This window comes from Anomaloglossus baeobatrachus, chromosome 5, assembly GCF_048569485.1.
Source record: "Anomaloglossus baeobatrachus isolate aAnoBae1 chromosome 5, aAnoBae1.hap1, whole genome shotgun sequence".
Taxonomy (NCBI): domain Eukaryota; kingdom Metazoa; phylum Chordata; class Amphibia; order Anura; family Aromobatidae; genus Anomaloglossus; species Anomaloglossus baeobatrachus.
In genome coordinates, this window is record NC_134357.1 from 381704383 (window position 1) to 381729152 (window position 24770).

At 43.0% G+C, this 24770-nt stretch overlaps 1 protein-coding gene across 1 annotated transcript in view; it reads right to left on the minus strand.

Moving 5' to 3' along the window:
• Window positions 1-7317: 7317 nt before the first annotated feature.
• LOC142311528 (potassium channel subfamily K member 9-like) overlaps window positions 7318-24770 on the minus strand; it is a 106168-nt gene continuing 88715 nt past the window's right edge. Inside the window, exon 3 of the mRNA XM_075350036.1 lies at window positions 7318-9913. Coding sequence (XP_075206151.1) covers window positions 8997-9913 — 917 coding nt within the window. The 3' untranslated portion in view covers window positions 7318-8996. The remainder of the gene's footprint in view (window positions 9914-24770) is intronic.

Sequence of the window (24770 nt, forward strand, 5' to 3'; positions counted from 1 at the left end):
CTGGCGGGAAGTCACCGGGCCCGGACGGCTTTACTTATTTTTATTACAAGGTGTTTGCGGCGGAGCTCCTCCCACACATGGCCGCCTTGTTTAACTCTTTCCTTCAGGGTGACCCTATCCCTCCATCCATGCTACACTCCCATTTAATCCTCCTGCCCAAGCCACCCAGGGACCCATTGGACTGTGCTAATTATAGACCAATAGCCCTTTTGAACTCCGATTTGAAGATGTTCACCAAGCTCTTGGCGGCCAGGCTTAATCGATGGTTGCCCCAACTCGTGTATAAAGACCAGGTGGGTTTTGTCCCTTGCCGTCAGGGGGGGGACAACACCAGGAAGGTCATAGACCTGGTGGATGTGGCAAATCGGACGAAGCAACAGGCGTTGGTGTTGAGTCTAGATGCAGAGAAGGCTTTTGACCGCCTTGCGTGGCCTTTTCTCTTCAAGACAATGGAGGTCTTTGGGATCTCGGGTGGCTTTATGCGGGCCTTGAAGTCCCTGTATAGCGCTCCTACGGCCTCTATCAAACTCCCCCTCCACATCTCTAAGCCTTTTCTCATCTCCAATGGCACCAGGCAGGGGTGCCCCCTGTCCCCCCTCCTTTTTGCACTATGCATAGAGCCCCTCGCGGCCTCGGTCAGGAGCAACCCAGACATCTCGGGGGTCCTGGTCAGGAATAAACCGTTTAAAATCTCACTTTTTGCCGACGATGTGCTCATTACACTTACTAACATCCATGTGTCCCTTCCAATTTTAATGTGCACCTTGGGTAGGTACGGGAGCCTTTCGGGGTATAAGATCAACTCTAGCAAAACGGAGGCAATGCCCTTGAATCTCGACCCGGTGGCCCTGGATTACCTGCGTTTGAATTTTAAGTTTCGTTGGAAGACAGATGCGGTCAAGTACCTGGGGGATAACCTCACATCTACTTATGATTCCCTCTATAACCTTAACTTCCCCCCCCTTTTCCGAGAGCTGAGAACTCTTTTGAGCAAGTGGTTGCCCCTCCCTCTTTCGTGGATGGGGCGCATTGCGGCGGTTAAAATGAGCTTGCTCCCAAAATTATTATATTTCTTTGAAACCCTCCCAGTTAAGGTACCAATAAAGGAGCTGAAGTCCCTTCAGGCGGCTATCCTTAGATTTATTTGGTGTAACAAACGTCATAGGGTGGCCAGGGAGGTGTTGATGGCTCGGAGAAACAGGGGGGGGCTTTCTGTCCCGGACATCCTAAAATACTATTGGGCGGCCCATCTTAGGAGGATCCCCTGTTGGGTGTCCCTTTGGGCATACAACAGGTGGACTGAGATTGAAAAACTTTGGCTGGCGCCTATACATCCAAACGCGCTCCTGTGGCCCCCGGCCCGGTGTGATTCGCCCCCCCCTCTTCTTGGACCGATGCAGTTCACTAGGGACCTCTGGGCATTTTGCATTAGAAGATTTCCTTTGGCATCCCCCTGCTCCCCTCTGGTGTCCTTCATATACCAACCCTTGCTCCCAAGCAGTCTGGAGTCGGACATGGTGCACCCCTGGCTCAAGGCAGGTCTATTCAGATTTGCAGACATTATAGATGGAAGTACAATGCAGATCCATTCCTTTGAGTACCTTAGAGATAAATTCTCTCTCTCTAATCGAGAGTTTTTCCAATATCTGCAGATCAGAGACTTGGCTGGCTCCTTGTTTGGCAGGGCAGGGGCCTCGATTCCCACAGATTTTGAGAAAATTTGCAGAAGGGGCACTGATACTAAGGGGCTGATTTCGGAAATTTACATTTTGCTTTCTGATTCACGGGAGGGGCCCGAGGGGTCTTTTCCATACATGCGGAAATGGGAGTCTCTATTGGGAAGGCGGATACTTCCTCAGGAATGGGCAGCAATCTGGGGAAACGCCGCCAAGACGTCAATATGCACACTATATAAGGAAAATATCTATAAAATTTTGCTATTTTGGTACCACACTCCAGATTTCCTTCATGGCATAGACCCCTCCATACCGGCTTGTTGCTGGAGATGCGGGGGAGGCAGGGGCACCATTCTGCACATATTCTGGTCCTGTCCAGGGATAGTCCCCTTCTGGGAGCGGGTTAGAGGGTTGATCCATAAAGTACTATATATAGAGGTTGATCTTGATCCCCTGATCTATGTTCTGGGTCTTGGGAATGGGGGATTGGGAAAAACGGCCTCTAAGCTTTTGTCCCACATCCTTACGGCGGCCAGATGCTTAATTGCAAAGAATTGGAGGCAGCCAGGGACACCCTCACTCCAGAGCCTCAAGTATAGATTACTGGACGTTAGACGCATGGAACATCTCACGGCACTATTGCATGACACAGTTGACCGCTTCCAGGCCGTGTGGGCACCATGGGACTACTTTGCGGGACAGGAGGATCTGTGAGACTGAGGCCTATGGGTCCTATGGAAGGAGCATGGACTCTTGAAACCCTTCCCTCTTCCCTCCTATTTCTCCTCTCCTCTCCTAACCCTCCTCACCTGTCCTGTCATTGTTTGTCTAGGTTCGATAAGAATTGTGAATTTTATGTTTTATTTTATGTATGAAAAACGTAAATTGAAAATCTCAATAAAAATTCAAAGTTTAAAAAAACTTCAATTGCCACTTCTCAGCCCAATCCTCCAATTTACATAAATCTCCCTGTAATATAAAATTATCCTCCTCTGTATTGATTACCCTGCAGAGTTTAGTATCATCTGCAAATATTGAAATTCTACTCCGCATGCCCCCAATAAGGTCATTTATAAATATGTTGAAAAGAAGCGAGCCCAATACTGACCCCTGTGGTACCCCACTATGAACTGAGACCCAGTCCGAGTACGTACCATTAATAACCACCCTTTGTTTCCTATCACTGAGCCAGTTTTTAACCCAGTTACACATATTTTCCCCTATCCCCATTATTCTCATTTTATGTACCAACCTTTTGTGTGGCACCGTATCAAAAGCTTTTGAAAAGTCCATATATACAACATCCACTGCATTTCCCTGGTCCAGGCTTGAACTTACCTCTTCATAGAAGCTGATCAAATTAGTTTGACAGGATCGATCCCTCATAAACCCATGTTGATACTCTGTCATAAGGTTATTTTTCTTGAGATACTCCAGTATAGCATCTCTCAAGAAACCCTCAAGGATTTTACCAACCGTAGAGGTTAAACTTACCGGCCTATAATTTCCCGGCTCAGTTTTTGTCCCCTTTTTGAATATTGGCACAACATTTGCTATGCGCCAGTCCTGCGGTACCGACCCTGTTATTAAGGAATCTGAGAAGATTAAAAATAATGGTCTATCTATCACAGAACTCAATTCCTGTAGTACTCTGGGGTGTATGCCATCCGGGCCCGGAGATTTGTCAACCTTAGTGATTTCGAGGCGGCGGCGTACTTCCTGCTGGGTTAAGCAGGTAATATTCAAGGGTGAATTTATGGTATCACTGGTCATGTCATCTGCCATGACATTTTCTTGTATAAAAACCGTAGAAAAAAAGTCATTCAGCAGGTTGGCTTTACCCTCATCTCCTTCCACCATTTCACCAAGACTATTTTTAAGGGGGCCAACACTATCGCTTTTCAGTTTTTTACTGTTTATGTAGTTAAAGAATATTTTAGGATTATTTTTACTTTCTCTCGCAATGAGTCTCTCTGTCTCAAACTTAGCTAACTTAATTTGCTTTTTACATATTTTATTTAATTTTCTATAATTATATAATGCCTCATCACTACCTACCCTCTTTAATTCTTTTAAGGCTTTCTGTTTTTCTTTTATTGCTTCCCTTACAGCTCTATTTAGCCATAGGGGTTTTCTCCTATTTCTAGCATGTTTGTTCCCATAGGGTATATTTTCTGCACAAGCCCTATTCAGGATGCTCATAAAAGTCTCCCATTTGCTTTGTGTACTTTTATTACTTAGTACATCATCCCAGTTTATTGCACTAAGATCATCTTTCAACCGTTTAAAATTTGCTTTCCTGAAGTTTAGTGTCCTTGTAGCCCCTCTACTAGACATCTTACTAAAGAATACATGAAAACTTATTATTTTGTGATCACTATTCCCCAAGTAACCCCCAACTTGTATATTTGATATGCGGTCTGGCCTATTGGTTAGTACAAGGTCTAGTAGTGCTCCCCCTCTTGTGGGGTCCTGTACCATTTGTGAAAGGTAATTATCTTTCATTGTTATCAAAAATCTATTTCCTTTGCTGGAACTGCAAGTTTCTGTTCCCCAATTTATATCAGGATAGTTAAAGTCCCCCATAATAATTACCTCTCCGAGACTCGCTGCTTTATCAATTTGCTTTATGAGGAGATTCTCTACCTCTTCCATAATATTCGGCGTCTTATAACACACCCCTATCAGTATTTTATTATTCATTCTCCCCCCCCTTATCTCCACCCATAGGGACTCTACATTCTCAGTACCCTCACATATGTTGTCACGCAGGAGAGGGTAAATTACATCTTCACAACATGGTATGAAAATCGGACCAAGTGGAGTGCGATAAAACATCGCATTCCACTCGGAAAAATATTAACCTATGTGTCAGCACCCATGAGCGATTATTTTCTCGGCCCTAATCGGACCGAGAAAACAATCACAGCATGCTGCGATTGTAATGTGAGACTCTTTCTCTCGCACCCATTCAAGTATATGGGGCGAGACAAAGATCGCACTGCACTCGCACTCGTGGTACACCGGTGTACCGTGAGTGCAGGGCAAGAATGACAATAGCGGCTACGGAGGAGAGAGGGAGATAAATCCCTCCCTCTCCTCCTCCATGCCGGCCCTCCCCTCCTCCGCACTGGCCCGCCCCTCCTCAGTGCAAGCCCGCCCCCCCGCAGCTGAGGTCTGATCGCACAATCGGACCTCAGTCGCAGTGACACTCACATGACACTCGGCTCCTACTGTGCTGCCAGCGTGAGCCGAGTGTCATGTGAGGATCAGATTAGTCATACAGTTTAAGGGTAAGGCTGTGTCCGTACTTTGCGTTTTTACCTGCGTTTCAGCAGCGTTTTGAAATGCAGCGTTTTCATGCCAAAATGCATGCATTTTGATTTTCAAGTAAAGTCTATGGGAAATGGGGATTTCTTGTCCGCACTTTGCTGTTCAAAACGCTGTGTTTAATTTGCATAATTTTGGGCAAAAACTCTGTGTTCAAAGAAGCAGCATGTCAATTGTTTTTGCCATTTGGGCTGAGTTTTGCTAACATTGAAGTCAATGAGAAGTTGTACAAAGCAAGCAACATCAAAATTCCAGCATTTTACATGCTTTTTAGCTGCAGAAAGCATGCGTTTTGGACTACATAAACGCATGCGTTTCTGACATCAAAATAATGGAATGATATGTCCCTTTACACACACACATAGTCCGACAATTAAATTAATGAAAAATATTAATTTATTGTTATTTTAGCGATAAATAGTATAAAACCGCTATAATTATATTAAATATAACTATTTTCGTTATAATTTAATTAATTATATTTGTTTTCTTTTTTTTCCCTTTTTTCGTAGTGTTTGACTGTTTAAACTTTATATATCAGTGTCTTTATGTTCAAAACGCATGTAAAAAGCGCTAAAAACGTGGCTAAAACGCGGTAAAAACACATGCGTATTTATCGCATTTCTGTGCTCAAAAGCAACTTTGGCAAAAGCAATTTCTGCCAGAGGATGCGTTTAGAACTGCAACTACCTCGACGCAAAGTGCGGACATAGCCTAATGGTACTAAATAGTAATGAAAAGTATGCAAACTTTTGACTTTGCAGAAAGTAATAAAAATGATTTAAAACATTCTCTCTCATTATTCTGGCATTTGGCAAATATAAATAAATTGGTTACTAATTAACTTAAAATGGGAAAAGGTTTATTCTGATTTCATGTCAGATAGTGGGAAAAACATGCAGATGTGTCTTTTTAGATAATGTATGTAAACTTCTGGTTTCAACTGTACATTCACTGCTACTAAAGAAAGCTTGGAACAAATCCTTTTCATTTTGCTCTAATAAGTTATTTAGGCTTCACAGAAGAAGCTTGAGTAAGCAATTTTTCTCCTGGGTGTTTGTTAATGGGTATGCAATTATAAAAAGGTGTTGTCCACTCACAAAAATATCTATGGATTGCTAAAAATCAGAATCCAGATTACAAGAAAATCCATATTAAGATTACAGAAAGTGAACAGCAGAATGTTGAACAATTTAGATTTGAATGGTGAAGAGATTGACATCTAATAAAAATCTGTAATTTCTGAGCTTTTCAGAACAGTTTTGTCAAGACAAGGAGTAAAATGCACATAACCACATTGCATGCAAAATTATGTTAAAGAGTAAACCTTGGCATTGGTTTGTTCACAGTTTCTTGGAGTATATTTTTGTATGTTTTAAAAAAAAGAAAAAAAAACTGCCAAGCATTTTAACTTTTTTTTTTATGTGTTTTAATGGCTTTTGTTTAACATGCATTTGTATAATGTTTTCAAGTCCTAAAAAGAAAGAAAATAAATAAATGGTAAAACCCAACTTCAAAATTTCAGCACCCTTCCCCCTCCCACCTCCAAGAATTAATGCCGTGCTTTAATAATTCAATTTAGACTTTAAAATAACATCTTTCCACATAAAAACAAGATGGTCAAAATCAATAATGAGAAAATTGTGCTGCAAAATTGAAAAATTTGAAATTGCAAAATTTGGTGCACACCTCATTTACTGCAAATAATTCCCATTTATTTTTGCCAATGTTGCCATTTTACTAAAATTTACAATTGGTATATAGCAGAAAACCCTCCAATCACCTGACAAAGCTTTTATAATTTAAGGGGTGGTTCACTACTCTGCAATAGTGGCTTCATCCTTAAAACGGATAGAGAAGGCTTTTGTCAAATACCTTATTCAGTCAATTCTGCCTCTGAGCGGCACTACTGCGGTCCGCTCATCCCCATGAAGTGACCCCCGGGCTCCGTGAGCTCTGAGATCCGGTGATGTCAGGTCAACTTCCAGTTGACCTGACATCACCGAGGCCGGCCCCAGTCTCTGTGAGTGACTGGGCTGTGGGCGGCATTTCCCCGCTCATCACAGCCCAGCATGTCGAGCACTCTCTCCTTCACTGCAGAGCGCCACAAGCAGGAGATGCTGGGCAGTGACGAGCGGTAAAACTCCACCCACAGCCCATTCACTCATTAAGACCGGGGCCGGCTGTGGTGATGTCGGGTCAACTGGAAGTTGACATGACATCACCGGATCTCAGAGGTCACGGAGCCCGGGGTCACTTCATGGGGATGAGCGGACCGCAATAGCGCCGCTCAGAGGCAGAATTGGCTGAACAAGGTATTTATAATAAGCCTTCCCTATCAGTTTTACAGGGATGTGGTCACTGATCCAGAGTAGTGAACCAGCCCTTTAATACTGGAAGATGAGGTGAACTTGGAAGATGAAGTGAACTATAGGTAAATCTATGCCAGCCCATGTTTGCCTTTTGATGCGTAGACATCCAGAAATGTGCCAAATTTATTAAAAGGCTTGTATGAACATATCCTAATGTGAATATATGCAAGAAAAATGGCTATTTTCTTCTACACATACAGCCAATGGACAAATAGGGCGCTATCTGGTTTTACAGCATAGCCTCAATGGTGAAAAGTTTGGGTAGTATTTCTGAAAGTGTGCAGCCAAATATTTCTCATATCATACCACCCCTATAATTCTCCTGACAATGTGACTGTAGAACGTTCCTGTGTATCGACACCTGTAGTGCACTAGGTAGTATTTCTGTAGCCATATTCTTTAATACAACCCCTCCCCCCCTTCCCTAAAGCCACTTTAAAATTACATTTATTTTCTGATTTTAATCTCCGGTTCTCCCGCTTTTAATCAGCAAATGAATCCTAAAGATCTCAGCCAAGTTTTTAGTAATAAGAAATCTACAATTCTATTGCATATTCTGTACACTGGGGCACATGTGGTAAAGTGTCAGCCGGCAAACTGTCCGTGTTGCTAGGAAACAGACGACAGGCTATGTCTGCGGCACATTTATAATATATAGTATGACTTTTTTCATCAATATGTGGCTTGGGGAGTTCAGTAAGAAAGTGAAAATAAGCAGCAAACTCTCAACTCCAAAAATAAAAATAAAAAAATAGAAAACACAATATACTCTCCTCATCTACCTGTCTGGGATCTCGTGTCTGGTCCTCTGCCAGTGTTTAGATAATTAGGCCTTCTAACATTCTATGACCGCTATAACCAATCACTTGGGAATAGATGTCATTGTTGGAGCTTTGTGAACACAGACAAAAAAAGGACCCCTGTGAAAGAACAATATATAGGTCCTTTGCAGCCCAAGAGCTACTCATAATGCACAATTCCACCTACTTTTGAGATAAAAAAAAAAAGGGCCTCCCAACTTCTTGCGCCCCTGTCCGGTTGCACAAGCTGCAACAATGAGTAGGAGGTTGCGTTGTACAGTAGACATCAAGGCAAGTGTCACCAGGGAAGGTTACTAACCTCTCATTAGAAGGAAAGAGCTTCCATCCCATGTAATAATCGAGAAGATGGCATTGAACCTTCTCTAACTTTCCAATATCTTTTTTAAGAATGTGGATCCCATATTTAAGATGTGGCCCTACAAGTGATGTATAAAAGGGGTAATAACACATTAGGGATTTCTCTTTATACACCCTAATATCTTATTTCATTCTGCCCCAAAAACACCAAGTGGCCAAGCATACACTGATCTCTTATACAATTCCCATTCATTTCTATTGGTTTGAGCTGCAAGGAGCTACATATAATGGAAGCATTATACAGTACAAAGAAACTGAAGTTATTTAGTACTTGCAGATCTTTTTCACAAGGTAACATGCAAAGGACACACAAAGCATGAAAGTCCTTGCATTACAGTCCGATAGACCTTCTATACGGTCAATAGTTACCCGAACAGCAGTGCAATACGAATTCACACGGAGATATCAAAACACATGACGCCGATACGTCCAGCCATGCTTTAAATAGATTTCCTCCTGACTCTGAAATGGTTTGTGTAGCGCTGATTCTCTGGTGAAAAAAAGCTGTCAGGAGAAGAGAAGCCAGTGTTGTCACGAGTGCAAAGGGAAATTTCATCTATTTTGTAAGAGATTGAGTTGTAATAAACTGGGTTGGTGTGGCAGCTCAGTGCCTCATGATGCGATATCGCAGGACTGTCACAAAATGGGGAGCGGTAGCACATACATGTGCAAAAAGACCCTGCTCTTGAGGTTGCATTTGATGACCTGCGTCTCCCCCTTTCGGGATCATCCTGCATGAGAGGTATGAGGTTAATCTGGCTTGTCCTATCTCCTATGGGAAGATAAATAGAACTCCGACTGCGGGCATCCATCTTGGACCGTAGAGAGATGCTATTCTGTGCCCTCCGCAGAGAAGCCCTCTCTTCTGCATCTCGTCTTTCATCTTCAGAGTTCATGGTCAAGAAGCGAAGGACAACTAAGTTGAGGAAAGCTCCAATCACCGTCAGCCCCACTAAGATATACATAAAGCTAAAAGCAACATATGGTGGTTTCTTCTGCAAAGCTTCATTTTTTTGAAGGGCAACAAAGTCTCCAAACCCTATGGTTGTAAGAGTAATAAAACAATAATAGTAAGAGTGGAAGAAGGTCCAACCTTCAAAGTAAGAGAAGGCGGCTGCCCCTATGCCCAGTGTACCAATGCAAGAAAGGAAGCCAACTAACACCATATTTTCCATGGACACCTCAGTCTTCCTCATGCGAAAACATTTTTTTAGCTTTTTTAATAAGAATCTGACAAATGTGTTCATGCGTTCTCCCAGGCTCTGGAACATGACCAGGGTGAGGGGAATCCCGAGGACAGCATAGAACATACAGAAGACTTTCCCAGCATCTGTTCCTGGGGCAGCGTGACCGTACCCTATAGAAAAAGAAAAAAAAAACAAAAAACAAATGTTAAATAGAGAAGATTTAGTTATCTGAAACTAGAGACAATCATCAGAATACATATACTGTTGGTGTGGCTCACATGATCTATTTAAAGGCAATCTATCAGCAGACTTAATACAGAGATTTTAGTAATGCCTCGCTTGTTAATCTCCATGATGTTGTTTACTTACAATGTTTGTTTTAGCACCAGTAACATATGATTGCTGGACTATATTGCCTCATGCACTGCAGTCAAATAGGACCCTGTGGTGATTAGTAGATCACTGTCAATGTACAATCTCTATAGAGAGCGTGCTGTGGGCGGGGGCATCTTTGAGCTCTGCTGCATGCTAACCCTAAAAACCTTGATTGTGATAGAACTGCCACACCCAGTAAACTAAGTGATATATCACTGGATTCAGAGCCTCTTTGACAACATCATTCTGCTCTCAATTAAAGTAACAAAAAGCTGCTGACAGATTCCCTTTAAATGCTACTACAATGTCAGACACAACCTATGGACATAAGTGAAGCGGTTTGGTGAGGACAGACCTTTAGTGTCCAATTTCAACCGAAATTTTTATTTAGAAAAAAAAATGATTTCTTAAAACAGATACATAGGTTTTGAGCAAATATTTCAAATTTAGTTCTTGCCTTGCTACCTGATATGTGACACATACCTAACCTCTGTGTAATGGAGCTTGGAGGTCATAAATCAATATAACTCTATGAGAGCCTCGTTCCTGCCTCATTCGGGCTCTCATAGAGTTACATTTAGGGCTTGTGATCTAACTTCTGACTTCCGGCCAGTCAGAAGTTATGGGCACAAGATGGAACAGTGGGACCGGAAAGATGCTGAAAAACGATGAATCCGCTGGAAGGTGGGTTTTAGAATGGGAGCAGGGGAATAACATTTAAAGCACCCCTCCAGCGCTGAGAAAAAAAAAGGGCTGGAGTGATGATTTAAAGGCACTCTGTCAGCACAGAATGACTGTTGAAGCCAAGTATAGGTGCATCATAACGGGGCTAATCATTTAAATACACCTTCCCACCTATTTGTTTTCCCTCAGTCTTCACCTTCCGCTTTTCTTTGCTTGACAGCTCTAGCTTCACAGAGCCACTGAAAGGCAGAGATAGATAGAAAACAAGCAGCTGTGAAAATGTATTCCAATGATTATCCCCACTATGATGCACGAGCGTAGGCACTTGGTGTGAAAAGTCTTTCTGTGCTGACATAGACCCTTTAAAAAGTTAAATGGAACCTGCCAATCAATTAAAGCTGCCCAAATTGTGGGTAACACGAATCAGTGCATGACTGCACATTTGCAGCCAGGTGTATTTTTTCTCTGAAATATAGTTTGAAGAGGTGGTAGGCGAACATAGTCCACTGCTGCTATCGGTGAGCTTCTCCTAGCACTGTGTAATGCCTGCCTGGAACCACGGACTCAGACTGGCTGTGATAGACAGGCTAGAGGAAAGCCGCTCACAAAGCAGGACCCCGTGAACCTGAAACCCTTTAACCCCTATAAAGGGATTTGGAATTACACAGGGCCCTGGAGATCACTACCTGTGGTAGGCTGCAGTCCGATGAGAGTAGTAACCAGGCAGGGTCAAAATGTGAAATGCAAATCAGGGACCGAATCAGGCATGCAAGGATATAATCAGAAAACAAAGCAGAGGTCAAATCCGGATCAGGCAGCGAGGTACAAATACGGCAGGCAGGAAAGTAGTCAGAGAGCAGGCCGGGGTCAAAACAGGAATCAATAATCAGAGTAGGGAGAACCAGAGTATAGCAAGAGTACAATCTATATTTGGCAATGGCCAGCAGACAGAAGGGGGGATAAAAGGGTGTGGTGTCTTCCCATTGGCTGTAGCTGAATAGTGGCAACCTCAGCTGGAAGACACACGCTAGCTACACTCAGCCATTGGTACTGAAGGCGTCAGGAAAACCCAGCCTAGTGGATGAGCTGAGCCTGCGCCTACCAGAGCCACTGGTACCGACTCCTCCCCCATCACCAGCACAGTCCACAGCGGAAATACAGCGGCACCTGGTGACTGAAGCACATGCTGCCACGTGCTCTCCTCCCTCCCCTCCCCTGTGTTGTCCCACCTGTCTGTATGAAGCAAAATTAAAATACATTTACACCACAGAGTGCTGCCGATCTCTTCTTTGGATGGACGTTCTTTATCTTGGCAATAGCACCTCGGGTTCGGCTAGTTTTCCTCTAGCCAGGCTAATCAGGTGAAGACTCAGAAGGCGCACAAGATCTTGCTGCAAGACTGAATGACAGGTTCCCTTCAATATAAAATTGTAAGACTTGGTTTGTGTGCATCAGTTTTTTCTTGTATCTTGCATATTCTGATAATGAAGATACTGGATACTGTTTGGCCGAAATAAAACAGTCCATTGTCCTATAATGTCTGAATGCTGATGACTCTGCAAGTTTCAATGTTACTCTACATTTGATGAAGTATCTAACAGCTATATAAAGTAAATTCTTTAAAAAGGAGACAATCAGAAACCATAGGGTCATCAAACTAGATAGGGTAGTAAAATAAAAGTACAGACATACCTTCCTGACTACACATGGATATTACATTGCTGGGAAAAACAAATCAACCTTCAACTTATGTGTCACTGAGGTCCAAGCACACCGAGGGTGGGTGATCCTCCGGGTTATTCCCCTCACTAAACAGATATCAGTGAAGCACTCGGGGTTCCAGGTGGGCAGGGAATAGTCCAGATAATCAATGCACTAGTCAGGAATTGGCCCTCTATGCACTGAACCTTTATGAAAATGAGAATATGTGGTTATTCTCAGCAAAGGAAAATCCATTTGTGGCCAGGGAGTCTGGGCTTGTGTTGTGGTACTTTTCCCAGCATTGTAATTAGTTTGGTGAAGCCCAAATGAATGAGAAGGAAAAAAAAAAGCAGCAATCAAAACAAAAAATAAATGAAAAACACAATTTCATCATCTTGGATAAAATGCCATAGAACAAAAAAATTAAAAAAACAGAGCACATGACGCGTTTCGGATTGCACAGGCTCCTTACTCATACCTTTCCTCTATTAGTCTGGTGACCCTAAAGAGCCCTTTAAAAGGCAGTTTTCCCCCTTTCCAACCCATTTTCAGATTGGCGCCACTATGAGCAGGTCCTAGTTGAGAAGAAACATAAGGCCAATGTAGTAGTACATGCTGCCCAATAAAACGGATGAGTTTCATGGAATACATCAAAAAGGCCAAGGCTGCTCTTCCTTACCGGCTCTCCACACCTTGCTCTGAGGTTTATAGTCCCTAAAATAGCATATGGCAAGTAGGAATCTTCTTGACTCATCTCTTTTGACTAGAATACAGTGTCCCCATTCTTCCATTGTACAGTGTCCCCAATGGAAGACACTGTAGAATGGAAGAAGTCCAGATTTCGGTGACCTAAGGTGCCATTTAAGAAATGGAGCATCTCCTTCATTTTCCTGAAGCTGATGATGTTTTATTAATTTAATTAAATTTTAAAAAAGGCACAATCTGTCAGGTAACATTTCAGAAATACAGTATCGCTCTCATACAAGCCCAAAATACACTGACTACACAGAAATAGAACTTACTGCTGGCACGGAAGCCACCGTCTAATGTGAGAACACTGAGCTGTACACATTAATGCCGCGTACCCCCCGCAGACCTCAATGCAGGAGCTCACATTGCTGCTATTTCTGGAGCTTTAGTAGGTAGGTGTGAAAGCAGCCTCTAATAGATGGAGCACCATGGTGATCACAGAAAATCTGACACACTGCTGGCTCTGTACTTTATATAGTAAATGTCTGATCTCTATTCCGACAATATCAGTCTGTGGATAGCGAAACACACACAATGATTTTACAAGCAATCTCATCTGTCCTAGTAGTGTTTCTTACTATGGTTATCACAGCAAAAGTATAAATCATCCTGTAGTTTAGTAACCTGTGTCATCCAATGGACATCGGACCAGATTCATTAAGACTGGCATTGTTCACGAAGGAATAAGATGCGGCTAATTAGTTAAGATATGCATGACACTTTAAAGAAAATCTGTCACCAGGTTTTTGCTATGAAATCAGAGAGCAGCAGAATGTAGGATGCATGATTCCAGCAATGTATCATTTACTGGACTGCTTGAAGTTTTGATAGAATCCATGTTTCCTCTGTTGTAGATGTAGTAGTACTCAAATTGCTAAACTGTGTATAACCTGGCCCACACCCCTGATTGGCAGCTTCTGGTGTACACTGCATTTTAAGCAAGCTGCCAATTAGTGGTGGGGCGGAGTTACACAGATTAGCTGGTCTGCCATGCAGAAAACCTAGTCCTGTAGTGATAATCTCTTGATGATAAAACACTGATTATATTGAAGCTACAATTCATAGTGATACAAATATGTGACACATCCCTGGAATAAGGCTCTCTGCCCTCACATTATGCTGCTCTCAGGTTAAACCAACAGATTTCCGTTAAATAATTAGTTGCATCTTACAAATGCTTGCATCTCTGAGAAAATTAACAACAAATGTTTTATTTGAAAAAAAAAAAAACCTCCCCAAAACATTCCCTCTTTCACCAATTTATTTGAAAGAAAAAACAAATTAGGGTCCGTCGTAATCCAATAAGGGGGTCCCATGATGATCCATACTCACTCTCCCAGTCAGTCAATGAAGAACAGAATATTCCCCATTGGCTGGGAGAGTAATGCAGTGACCTAAGCTAACATCATGAGGTCAGCCCAGGTCACTGCAGGGCATGACCAGCGCTGATTTCAGGAGGTTAGCTAGGTACATTACCTGTGGTGATGGAAGCCACTGCACTCCTGACGTCAGCGCTGGTCACTGACTTCTATGCCTGCCGTATTCTCAGATTATCTTTCGTGAGCGGCCTGTGATGAAACCACTAGTCACAGTCTCGGGCTGCTCGCGAGCGATGATGTAAGAACGCGGCGGTCAGTGACAAGCGCTGACATCAGGAGTGCAGGACTTCATCACCGCAGGTAATGAACTTTACTAACCTCCTGACGACAACGCTCATCATCCCCGTGGCTGGTCGCTCACTGCTGTGCGAACAGCTGCTAACACTGCAGTGTGGGCTGCGGGGCTGGCGAGGGAGCGGGACACAGACTGCAGGGGCACCCGACGGAGGTCACACGAAAGTGCTTCCGTGCGGCTTCCCGGGATTCTGCGGACCCATTGACTTGTATTGAGTCACGGTCCGTTATTACGAACAGAATATTACATGTTCCATAACAATGGAACGGACATACGGCATCCGATGTGTTTTTTGTAGGATCGGATGCACAAGGACGTGCTTCCATGTGCCATCCGATCCTACACAAAAGACATTGAAAAGATGGTCCTGTCAGTAAGTCCGCAAAATAACAGGAACTGACCAGGACAGACGGAACGGTCATGTGAATGATCCCTTAGTAACAGACATATGATGGTATCAGGACAGCGTAATTTTTGTTTTCTGCTCCTATGAAGGAACAAAGAACCAGAAATGTTTAGCGTAAATGTGAACTTAACCTTATACAGTCCTGTGTCCAAGTTACTGAATAAAAGCAACTTAATACAATCCTCAAAAGCTGAAGACATTTTTTTTTTTTTTTTTAAATGGTGGAGGAGGTTTCCGTTAAATCAATGGTGGACATCAAGACTCTTAAGGGTGCTTTACACGCTGCGACATCGCTACCGATATATCGTCGGGGTCACGTCGTTAGTGGCGCACATCCGGCGCCTGTAGCGACATCGCAGCGTGACACCAAGGAGCGACGATCAATTATCGCAAAATCATTCAAAAATGGTGATCGTTGATACGTCGATCTTTTCCTTAATATCGTTGCTGCCACAGGTACGATGTTGTTCGTCGTTCCTGCGGCATCACACATCGCTATGTGTGACACCGCAGGAATGATGAACATCTCCTTACCTGCGTCCACGGGCAATGAGGAAGGAAGGAGGTGAGCGGGATGTTACGTCACGCTCATCTCCGCCCCTCTGCTTCTATTGGCCGGCCGCTTAGTGACACCGCAGTGACGTCGCTATGACGCCGAACGCACCTCCCCCTTGAAGGAGGGATTGTTCGGCGGTCACAGCGACGTCGTTGACAAGGTATGTTCGTGTGACGCTGCCGTAGCGACAATGTTCGCTACGGCAGCGAGCACCAAATGTCGCACAAACGACGGGGGCGGGTGCTATCGCGCTTGACATCGCTAGCAATCGCTAGCGATGTCGCAGCGTGTAAAGCACCCTTCACTCTTCAAAATCATGAGGACTACCCAATATATTATGAACAATAACATACTCCTGCTATAAATGAGTTTTCTTATCATTCACATTAGGGGCAAATGTAATCCTTATATAATAAAAGCCTAGGAGACAACTCATTCTTTAATATTTTATTGCTTCACTTATAGTCACGTAACATACTTTTGTGTAACATGTGAGCAAAATGCTCTGCTTCAATGCCCTTGAACTCCAAATTAATAAGAGTTGTTTTACAAGCGCTTGAGAAATCAATACAGCACAGCCAAGCATGGTGTACTGAGAGTTTCTGGTTTATTACATCATGTGATCAGATATATATAGTACATCATACAAAGAAATTACCATGCACCAATAAGAGCCCCAGGGGCGTGTGTAGAAATGTGAGACTTCCCCGCCCATCAGTGTTATCTGAATCCTATGACATCATTCAGTTACAAGACAAGATGGTTTCTATACAATACAAAATGGCTTGTATTCTCTCACAAACACTGACATTTATATAGTCCACCATGACCAATTAATGTGCTACAAGCATGTACGGTCTTTATAACTTTATCTTGTGGCAGGGTTAACAAACACCAGAGAAGAATACAAAAAAAATGGTGCAAATTATGATCAACCTGAAAAATATCAAACCCCTGGTACTTTTGTAGAGAGTTTAGATGTCTGAAAAGTACTTATCTGTTGACCATTGGCCCTTTTTTCATGAAACAAACCAGCTGCTGACCGAAGTAAAAAAATTGATCTGACATGTTTTTTTTTTTAATTGTCAGATGCTGTAGTGTAGATGCATAGTTGCACACTGTATCTTGTCAATGGAAGGTCAGATATGGTCAGTGATCATGGTAGAGAGTGAAAATAACAAGTCCCTGGTTGCTATCATGCTATTTTTTATTTACTCTGTCTAGAAATAGGATATGACTACAGTTAGTATAATGAATTGAAGTTTTCCATTCCAACAGAAGTCTTGGGAGGACTTAATTCCCTTCATGAATGGCCCATAATCTTCATTGCCTCGAGCCATGACCATCCTTAGGTGTTGGAGAATGCATTGTGGAGCACATATGAGACACGTCTTTGAGGAACATCACGGAGCGCTCTGCCTATGCTCAATATGTGGAGCCATGACAAAGAATCTTCACATGAAAGAGAGCGCGGCTGAGTGCTAATTACCATTCTCCCGGCCGCAGAATTACACTGAGTGCCATAGTCTGGCTTTCTTATAAGTACTCGGTGTGAGTGCCAAGCAGAGGAGATAAGTGGCCTGTGTTTAGAGGAAATTATCTCTGCTTTTAACCTCCTATTACTTAAAATGCAAATGGGAAAACATTTCCTATAAATCTCTCACAGAGCATTTCTATTTAATGCATAATGAATGCCGTTGTTAAATATTACTGAAATAAGTGAGCAGAGCTTCATTCATTATTTACAGACAACTTTGTTCCCAATCAACATTTCTGAGGGTGCGTGAATCCTGGCACTGAGAATCCAAGATGAAGGTGGAAATGGAGAAAAAATAAGCTTAGCTCTTCAAGCAGAGCTTCAGTATTAACAGAGGTCATGTCTGACTGTTATCTCTCATCTCATCGAACCTGTGGACCACCACCAACGCTCTACACCAAAAATGTCCATGCCAGGCATCTAACTATAGGTGGTGCAGTAGTAGCAGTTACAAGGGCCTATCAATCTATCCCTGTATTAAATCGGTCTATACTGTTGCTGGATTAAAAAAAATAATTCTCTGTTCATACTTGCACTACGGTTTTTCGTTGTAGCTTCAAGTGCATTTGACAGAGCTCTTGAGTAGCAGCATTCTTGCCATCAAAACAATGGAAACCTCTATGAATCTTTGACATATTGCAATGAATAGTCAACAGGGTCCATCAATCACGATGAATCCATCAATGCAGAAAAAAGTTGGAAGACAGGAGCGCAATAATTGGGTCTTATCAGATGCTACTGAGGGGGTGATCAACTGGGAGAACTTACCTTGTAAAGCTGTGCAAGTCACAACTAACTATAGACGCTTGTATAACATGGCTGCTGCGGCCCCACGTGAAATAGAGGATACAGTTAGCTAGATAGTGATAAATGCCAAGCTGCAATGAGAAGGAGACAGTCAATATATCATCAAAAAGATTTATTTCAATGCGTTTCAGAGAGAACCCTCTCCTTCAGGAAAAAAAAAAAAAAATCACACTGATAAGGAGGAGAGGGGTTCTCTCGGAGACGAGTTGTGAATTTTCCTGAAGGAGAGGCGTTCTCTCTGAAACGCGTTGAAATAAATCACTTTGATGACCTATTGAATGTCTCTTCCTTATGGCAGTGCAGCATTTATCCCTATCTAGCTAATGGTATCTTCGAGGAATCCATCAAAACATCATAGCTCCAGTTTACAATGAAGATAGCCTAAAGCCTGCTTTACATGGTACGATCGATTGTGCGATTTCACAATCGATCGTACCCGCCCCTGTCCTTTCTGCGTCACGGGCAAATCGCTGCCCGTGTCGCACAAAGTCAGTAACCCCCGTCACACATACTTACCTCTCGTGCGACCTCGCTGTGGGCGGCGAACGTCCACTTCCTGAAGTGGGAGGGACGTTCGGCGTCACAGCGACGTCACACGGCCGCCGGCCAATAGAAGCGGAGGGGCGGAGATGAGCAGGATGTAAACATCCCGCCCACCTCCTTCCTTCCACATAGAGCCGGCGGCGGCCGCGGGAGGCAGGTGAGCTGGTCATCGTTCCCGTGGTGTCACACGGAGCGGCGTGTGCTACCACGGAAACGATGATCAACCAAATTAAACGATATTATGGAACCTAACGAGCAGTACCCGACTCACGATTTGTGAGCGATACTGCGTCGCTAGGAGGTGTCACACAGGCCGGCATCGCCAGCGATGCCGGATGTGCGTCACAAAAACCGTGACCCCGACGATCTATTGCACGATAGATTGTCTGGTGTAAAGCAGCCTTAAGTCAGCTTAGTTTGAAAATGTAACTGCTGAAAGCTGCGACTACACCATACAGCACTGATATTTGTATCATAAAGCTGATATCTCAATCAACAGTGGTAATACAGTGGTGGATACCGCAATTTCAGATAGCGCTGACCACAGCTCCAGATGATCCTGAGGACCAAAGTAAGGCCACACTGATGAAGGTCTGTTCCAAATGAAATGTCTGTGCTGGTCCTTCAGTTCTTTCAATAAATCAACCACTTTATCGCCATATCCAAAATCGGACTGGCTCCCGGAGGAACCTTTTGTAATACCAGGCCTAGCTACGGTTATCTGCACTGAACTCCGGAGCTCTCACCTGAGCTCTGAAGTACAGCCTGGACTGAACTCAGGCTTTGCAGAACTGAACCGCGAGCGCCGACTGATTCCACGGCGATTGCGGTTCAGTTAATGTCACAGCTGTGGACAGGCCAGGCTGAACTCCGAAGCTCAGGTGACAGCTTCGGAGTTCAGCCCGGCTTGTCCGCAGCTGCTGTGCCGCCCCAGCAGCGTATCGAACCGCTCGGATCTGGGGGTGGTGTTCATTCATGGCTCCAGGGTCTCTGGACCCGGGGGCTTAGGGGCCACACTCAAATGTAAAAGGGGGTATTTACAGGGGATTTGGTGTAGTTTGGGACACCACCTGTGGTGTACAGTAATTAGGAGTACCACCGCTGTCATTGGGAGTACCAGGGGTGATGGAGTGGGGGAACTAGGTGACGTTGCCCTCCATGGGTAGGGGCAGGCCCCGGGACTCTGTTTGGAGGTGCTGGGACGCAGTGCAGGGGCTCAGTCGAGTACTCATTCAGCAATGAAGCAGACGCTGACAACAGGGTAAACCAAGTCTCTGAACGCCGTTGCCTCTCGAGGGGAGCTCGTCAGGGTCCCGTTCCCTACCGTGCTGCTGCTGGTCTGTAACCTGCAACTAAGTTTTAGATTGTCCGTTGTGGTCCGGTAGCTTGGAGCTATCTGGGCCCCACTCCCCACTGTGGCTAAGTGAAGGAACCTGCTCTCAGGAGCGCACACTTGAAATTTCAGTAGGCTGCTTGTTAGGAAAGCCCTATCCCCCTCGTTGCGCTAGTGCCCCCGATCTCTGAGCTGGTGGGAACAGTCCATAAAAGGCCCCGTTCTCCTCAGGTTAATTGCCGAATTAATTGCCGGGTTGCCTGAAGCTTCTTCCCAACCTACTGCACGGGTAGGGCAGTTTGTGCAGTACCCTGTGACGACCTGAATAGTCCAGGAGCGTCACACTGCCATGAACTGAACCGCAAGCGCCGGGGAATCAGTCGGCGCTTGCAGTTCAGTCCTGTAAACCCCGAGTTCAGTCCAGGTTGCACTCCGGAGCTTAGGTGAGAGCTCCGGAGTTCAACCCAGGTAACCGAAGCCAGGACTGGTATTACTGGAGGTTCCTCCGGTAGCCAGTCTGACACTGGCCATATCTGAGTGCCAAGTCTTATTCCCAGCTATAGACCTTTTAAGACTGAACATATGAACAGCAAGTTGTTTTGACATTGCTGTGAATATGTTCCTTCATTTTAGGGTTTGCTTAGCGCTTTTTCAGACAGGTTACGACACATACCCAACCGAAAAAGTCGACGTGTGTACATACTCTTATCAGCCACATTTTTAAAAGATGTCTTTGATGGGACTACAGATTATTTTTTTCCTTTTGCATTTTAGTTTTTTCCTCTCCTTTACAAGAAGCATAAAACTATTTTTTTTAATACTTTCATTAACATAGTCATACAATGGCTTGTTTTTGCAGGACCAGTTGTAGTTCTGAATGATGCCATTTACTTTACCATGTAATGTACTGATAAAAAAAAAAAAAACAACATCACCAGGTCAGCAAGATGATAGCGATCACAAACAGAGCCTGATTCATCACGGACTTTTTGGCAGGTGGCATACAACATCTTGAGATGTTGCAAAATTTTCTACAACTTGAAGGTCACTGGCTTAAATTTTGCCAGAAATGGTTTATAGTCCCCAACTGGAGTACACGTCTGACAGAGGCCACAGCAGTTGTAAAATGTCACCAATTCAAAAAGAGATGTGCACTTCTTAACCCCTTCACTCCCCAGCCAGTTTTGACCTCAGGAACACTTTAACGGATGCCAATGATTCTATACGACTGTTTTTCTGTGGCATATTATACTTCATGTTCGTGGTAAATTTAAGATGATTTGTTTTGCGAAAATTTGTGAAAATTTTGTAATTTTCAAATTGTAGTTTTTATGCCCTTAAAGCAGATATTTAGTAACTATTTTGTGTGCAATTATTAACATTTCCCACATGTCTACTTTACATCAGCATCACTTTTGAAACATTTTTTTTTTTTATTTGGAAGCTAGAATGGTTAAAAGTTTATGCGCAATTTCTCATTTTTTGAACTAAATTTATAAAACCTATTTTTTTTTATTGACCACATCACATTTGAAGTGACTTTGAGGTCCTAGGTGACAGAAAATACCCATAAGTGACACCATTCTAAAAACAGCACCCTTTTTCCCCACAACAATGTTACTTTAGCACCAATTTTTTTTATTTTCACAAGGGTAACAGGAGAAAATTAACCATACAGTTTGTTCTGCAATATTTCCTGAGTACGTTGACCCCATATATGTGGTGGAAAACTTCTGTTTGGGTGAACGGCAGGGCTCAGAAGGGCAAGGGCTCCATTTTGGTTGGAATAGATTGCGGACGCCATGTCACATTTAAAAAAGCAACTGACATACCAAAACAGCAGAAACCCCTCACAAGTGACCCCATTTTGGAAGCTACACCTCTCAAGGAATTCATCTTGGAGACTAGTGAGAATTTGTAACCCTCAGGCATTTCACAGAATTGTGAACACAGAACAGACATAGTCTTTGGATTTGCTTAATAAAAAGAGCCCATACAAGCCAAAGTTTAGAAAGATATTAAATATTTTATTAAAGTGCTGTTGGGTACAAAAATACATAGATATACATATGGACCAGAGGGAACGGTGCTGAAGGGGAAAGAACCCCACGTGTCCCGGAGAGTGGAATGGGAAGATTATTCCTCAACCGTGATCTTAAAACACCATAAGCAGAGCTGCATCATAACATTAAAAGGAGGAATCCACATAGAGTGAAAAAAGCCTTCCATGCACCATATAGTAAGGGCAGCACTACGCACTTACTCAGATCACTGAAACACCGGGATAGACACGGAGGGACCGGCGTCCCAACACGTGTTTCGCGTTTAGGTATGCTTTGTCGGGGGACGTATCTTTTATCCGCCCCCCGACGAAGCATACCTAAACGCGAAACACGTGTTGGGACGCCGGTCCCCCCGTGTCTATCCCGGTGTTTCAGTGATCTGAGTAGGTGAGTAGTGCTGCCCTTACTATATGGTGCATGGAAGGCGTTTTTCACTCTATGTGGATTCCTCCTTTTTATGTTATGATGCAGCTCTGCTTATGGTGTTTTAAGATCACGGTTGAGGAATAATCTTCCCATTCCACTCTCCGGGACACGTGGGGTTCTTTCCCCTTCAGCACCGTTCCCTCTAGTCCATATGTATATCTATGTATTTTTGTACCCAACAGCACTTTAATAAAATATTTAATATCTTTCTAAACTTTGGCTTGTATGGGCTCTTTTTATTAAGCAAATCCAAAGACTCTGTCTGTTCTATGTTCATTATTCATGAGTTGTTGCTTGGAAATTTTTGTGATTTTTCTGTGCGTCCTGCATGTCTCAATTCACAGAATTGTGTTACATTGGGCTGAGTAAATGAAAATTACTTTTTGTTCACTAAAATAATGCTTTGACCCCAAGTTTTCAATTTTCAAAAGGTAGAAAACAAACAATACAATTTGTTACGCCAATACCCCATATGTGTTTGAAAACTACTTTTGAGGCACAGTACAAATCTCAGAAGGGAAGGTGTGCCATATTCTAGTGCAGATTTGGCTGGAATGAATTGAGGGTGCCATGTCACATTGGCAGAGTCACTGAAGTACCAGAACAGCAGAACCCCTCCATAAGTGACCCCCATCTTACAAACTACACCTCTCTATGAATCCATCTAGGAGTGAAGTGATTATTTTGACCCTACATGTATGTCACTGAATTTTATACCATTGGTTGATAATGTTTGTGGTAAAAATAATTAGATGTTTACCACAAACATTTTGCTTTAGCCCCAGATTTTATATCTTCACACAGCGAATTGAGTAAATATGGCACCAAAATTTGTCACACAATTTCTGCTGAACGTGGCAATACCCATATGTGGCTGTACAGAAAGAGGGACTCAGAAGGGAAGGAGAGCTATTTGACTCTTGACCCCTCAAGTGACCCTATTTTGGAAATTACACCCCTCTAGGAATTTATCTACAGGTCCAGTGACTATTTTGACTTCATGGGTGCTTTCCAGAAACAAGCAGCAATGGATGTTGCAGAGTGAAAATTGCAAATCTGCCATTGTAGTGACCAGTATGTTGTAGTGTCCAAAGATAGTGCCCAGCTTGTGCTTCTGGAGACACGCACCTGGTAAATTAAGCGGGATCCCTTACCATAGAAATGCCAAACATTTGGACGCTAAAGGGGGCATTTCGATTTGGCAGCACAGATTTTGCTTGATTTCTTTTTGGGGGAGGGAAGCCATAGCACGTTTCCAGGGCTTTGTACTACCAGTAACTTGGAACTCCCCTATATCTCAATTGACAGTTGATGGACCTGAGTGGCATCTTGTTTTATTGTAGCTTGAGTTGAAGCTTTTTTTTAGGTACATTTTACATACAATTTTGGATTATATATATCCCGTGCTCTATGCTGAGCTTTTACATTGGGGTTTCCATCAAAATCACCAAATTGCGTGATTCACATGACCCCCACCAAGAGATCCATTCACTATAATGAAGCTGCAGAGTTACTATAGTGTCTGTTCAGCGGTTTTCTTTTCAGAAGTGCAGGAAACTGTGATTGACCGAGCTTTTATGAAGGCTTAAAAAGATGGACACGTCTAGCTCATAGTACAGACAGAGTCCAAGGTGAGTCCATCTGCCTCATAGGGATCTTCCATCAGTGGTTCTGTCTGTAAGTGCTCAGAATGGAGAGAAGGATAAATGTGAGCTGAGCCTTACTTGATCTTTGGGTGGAAGAATTAATAAATCAATAGAAGGTAAAGAATTGCTTTTATTTTTTGCCAGGTTTATATAGTTTTTTTTTTAGATTTTAATACTTAGCACACTCTAAAAACACGCTATTTTTTTGTGGGTTTTTTTTAAAAAGTTTTTGCATTGCCATATTTAACAGTCATTTGAGGGCTTGATTTTAACAGGATGAGTTGATTTTTTTATTGGTACCCTTTTCAGAAATATAAAAGTTTTTTGATCACTTTCTATTCCAGGAGACAGAATGAACATAGAACAGCAATTCAGGAATTGGTTTTGAGATATTTTTTTTTTTTTTAATGCCAACTACAATGTGATAAAATTAATAAGACAGGTTTATTCTTCTGGTCAGTACAATTAAAGCAATACAACATTTATGTTGTTCTTTTAGATTTATTTTTTTTAACTTCGTTTTATT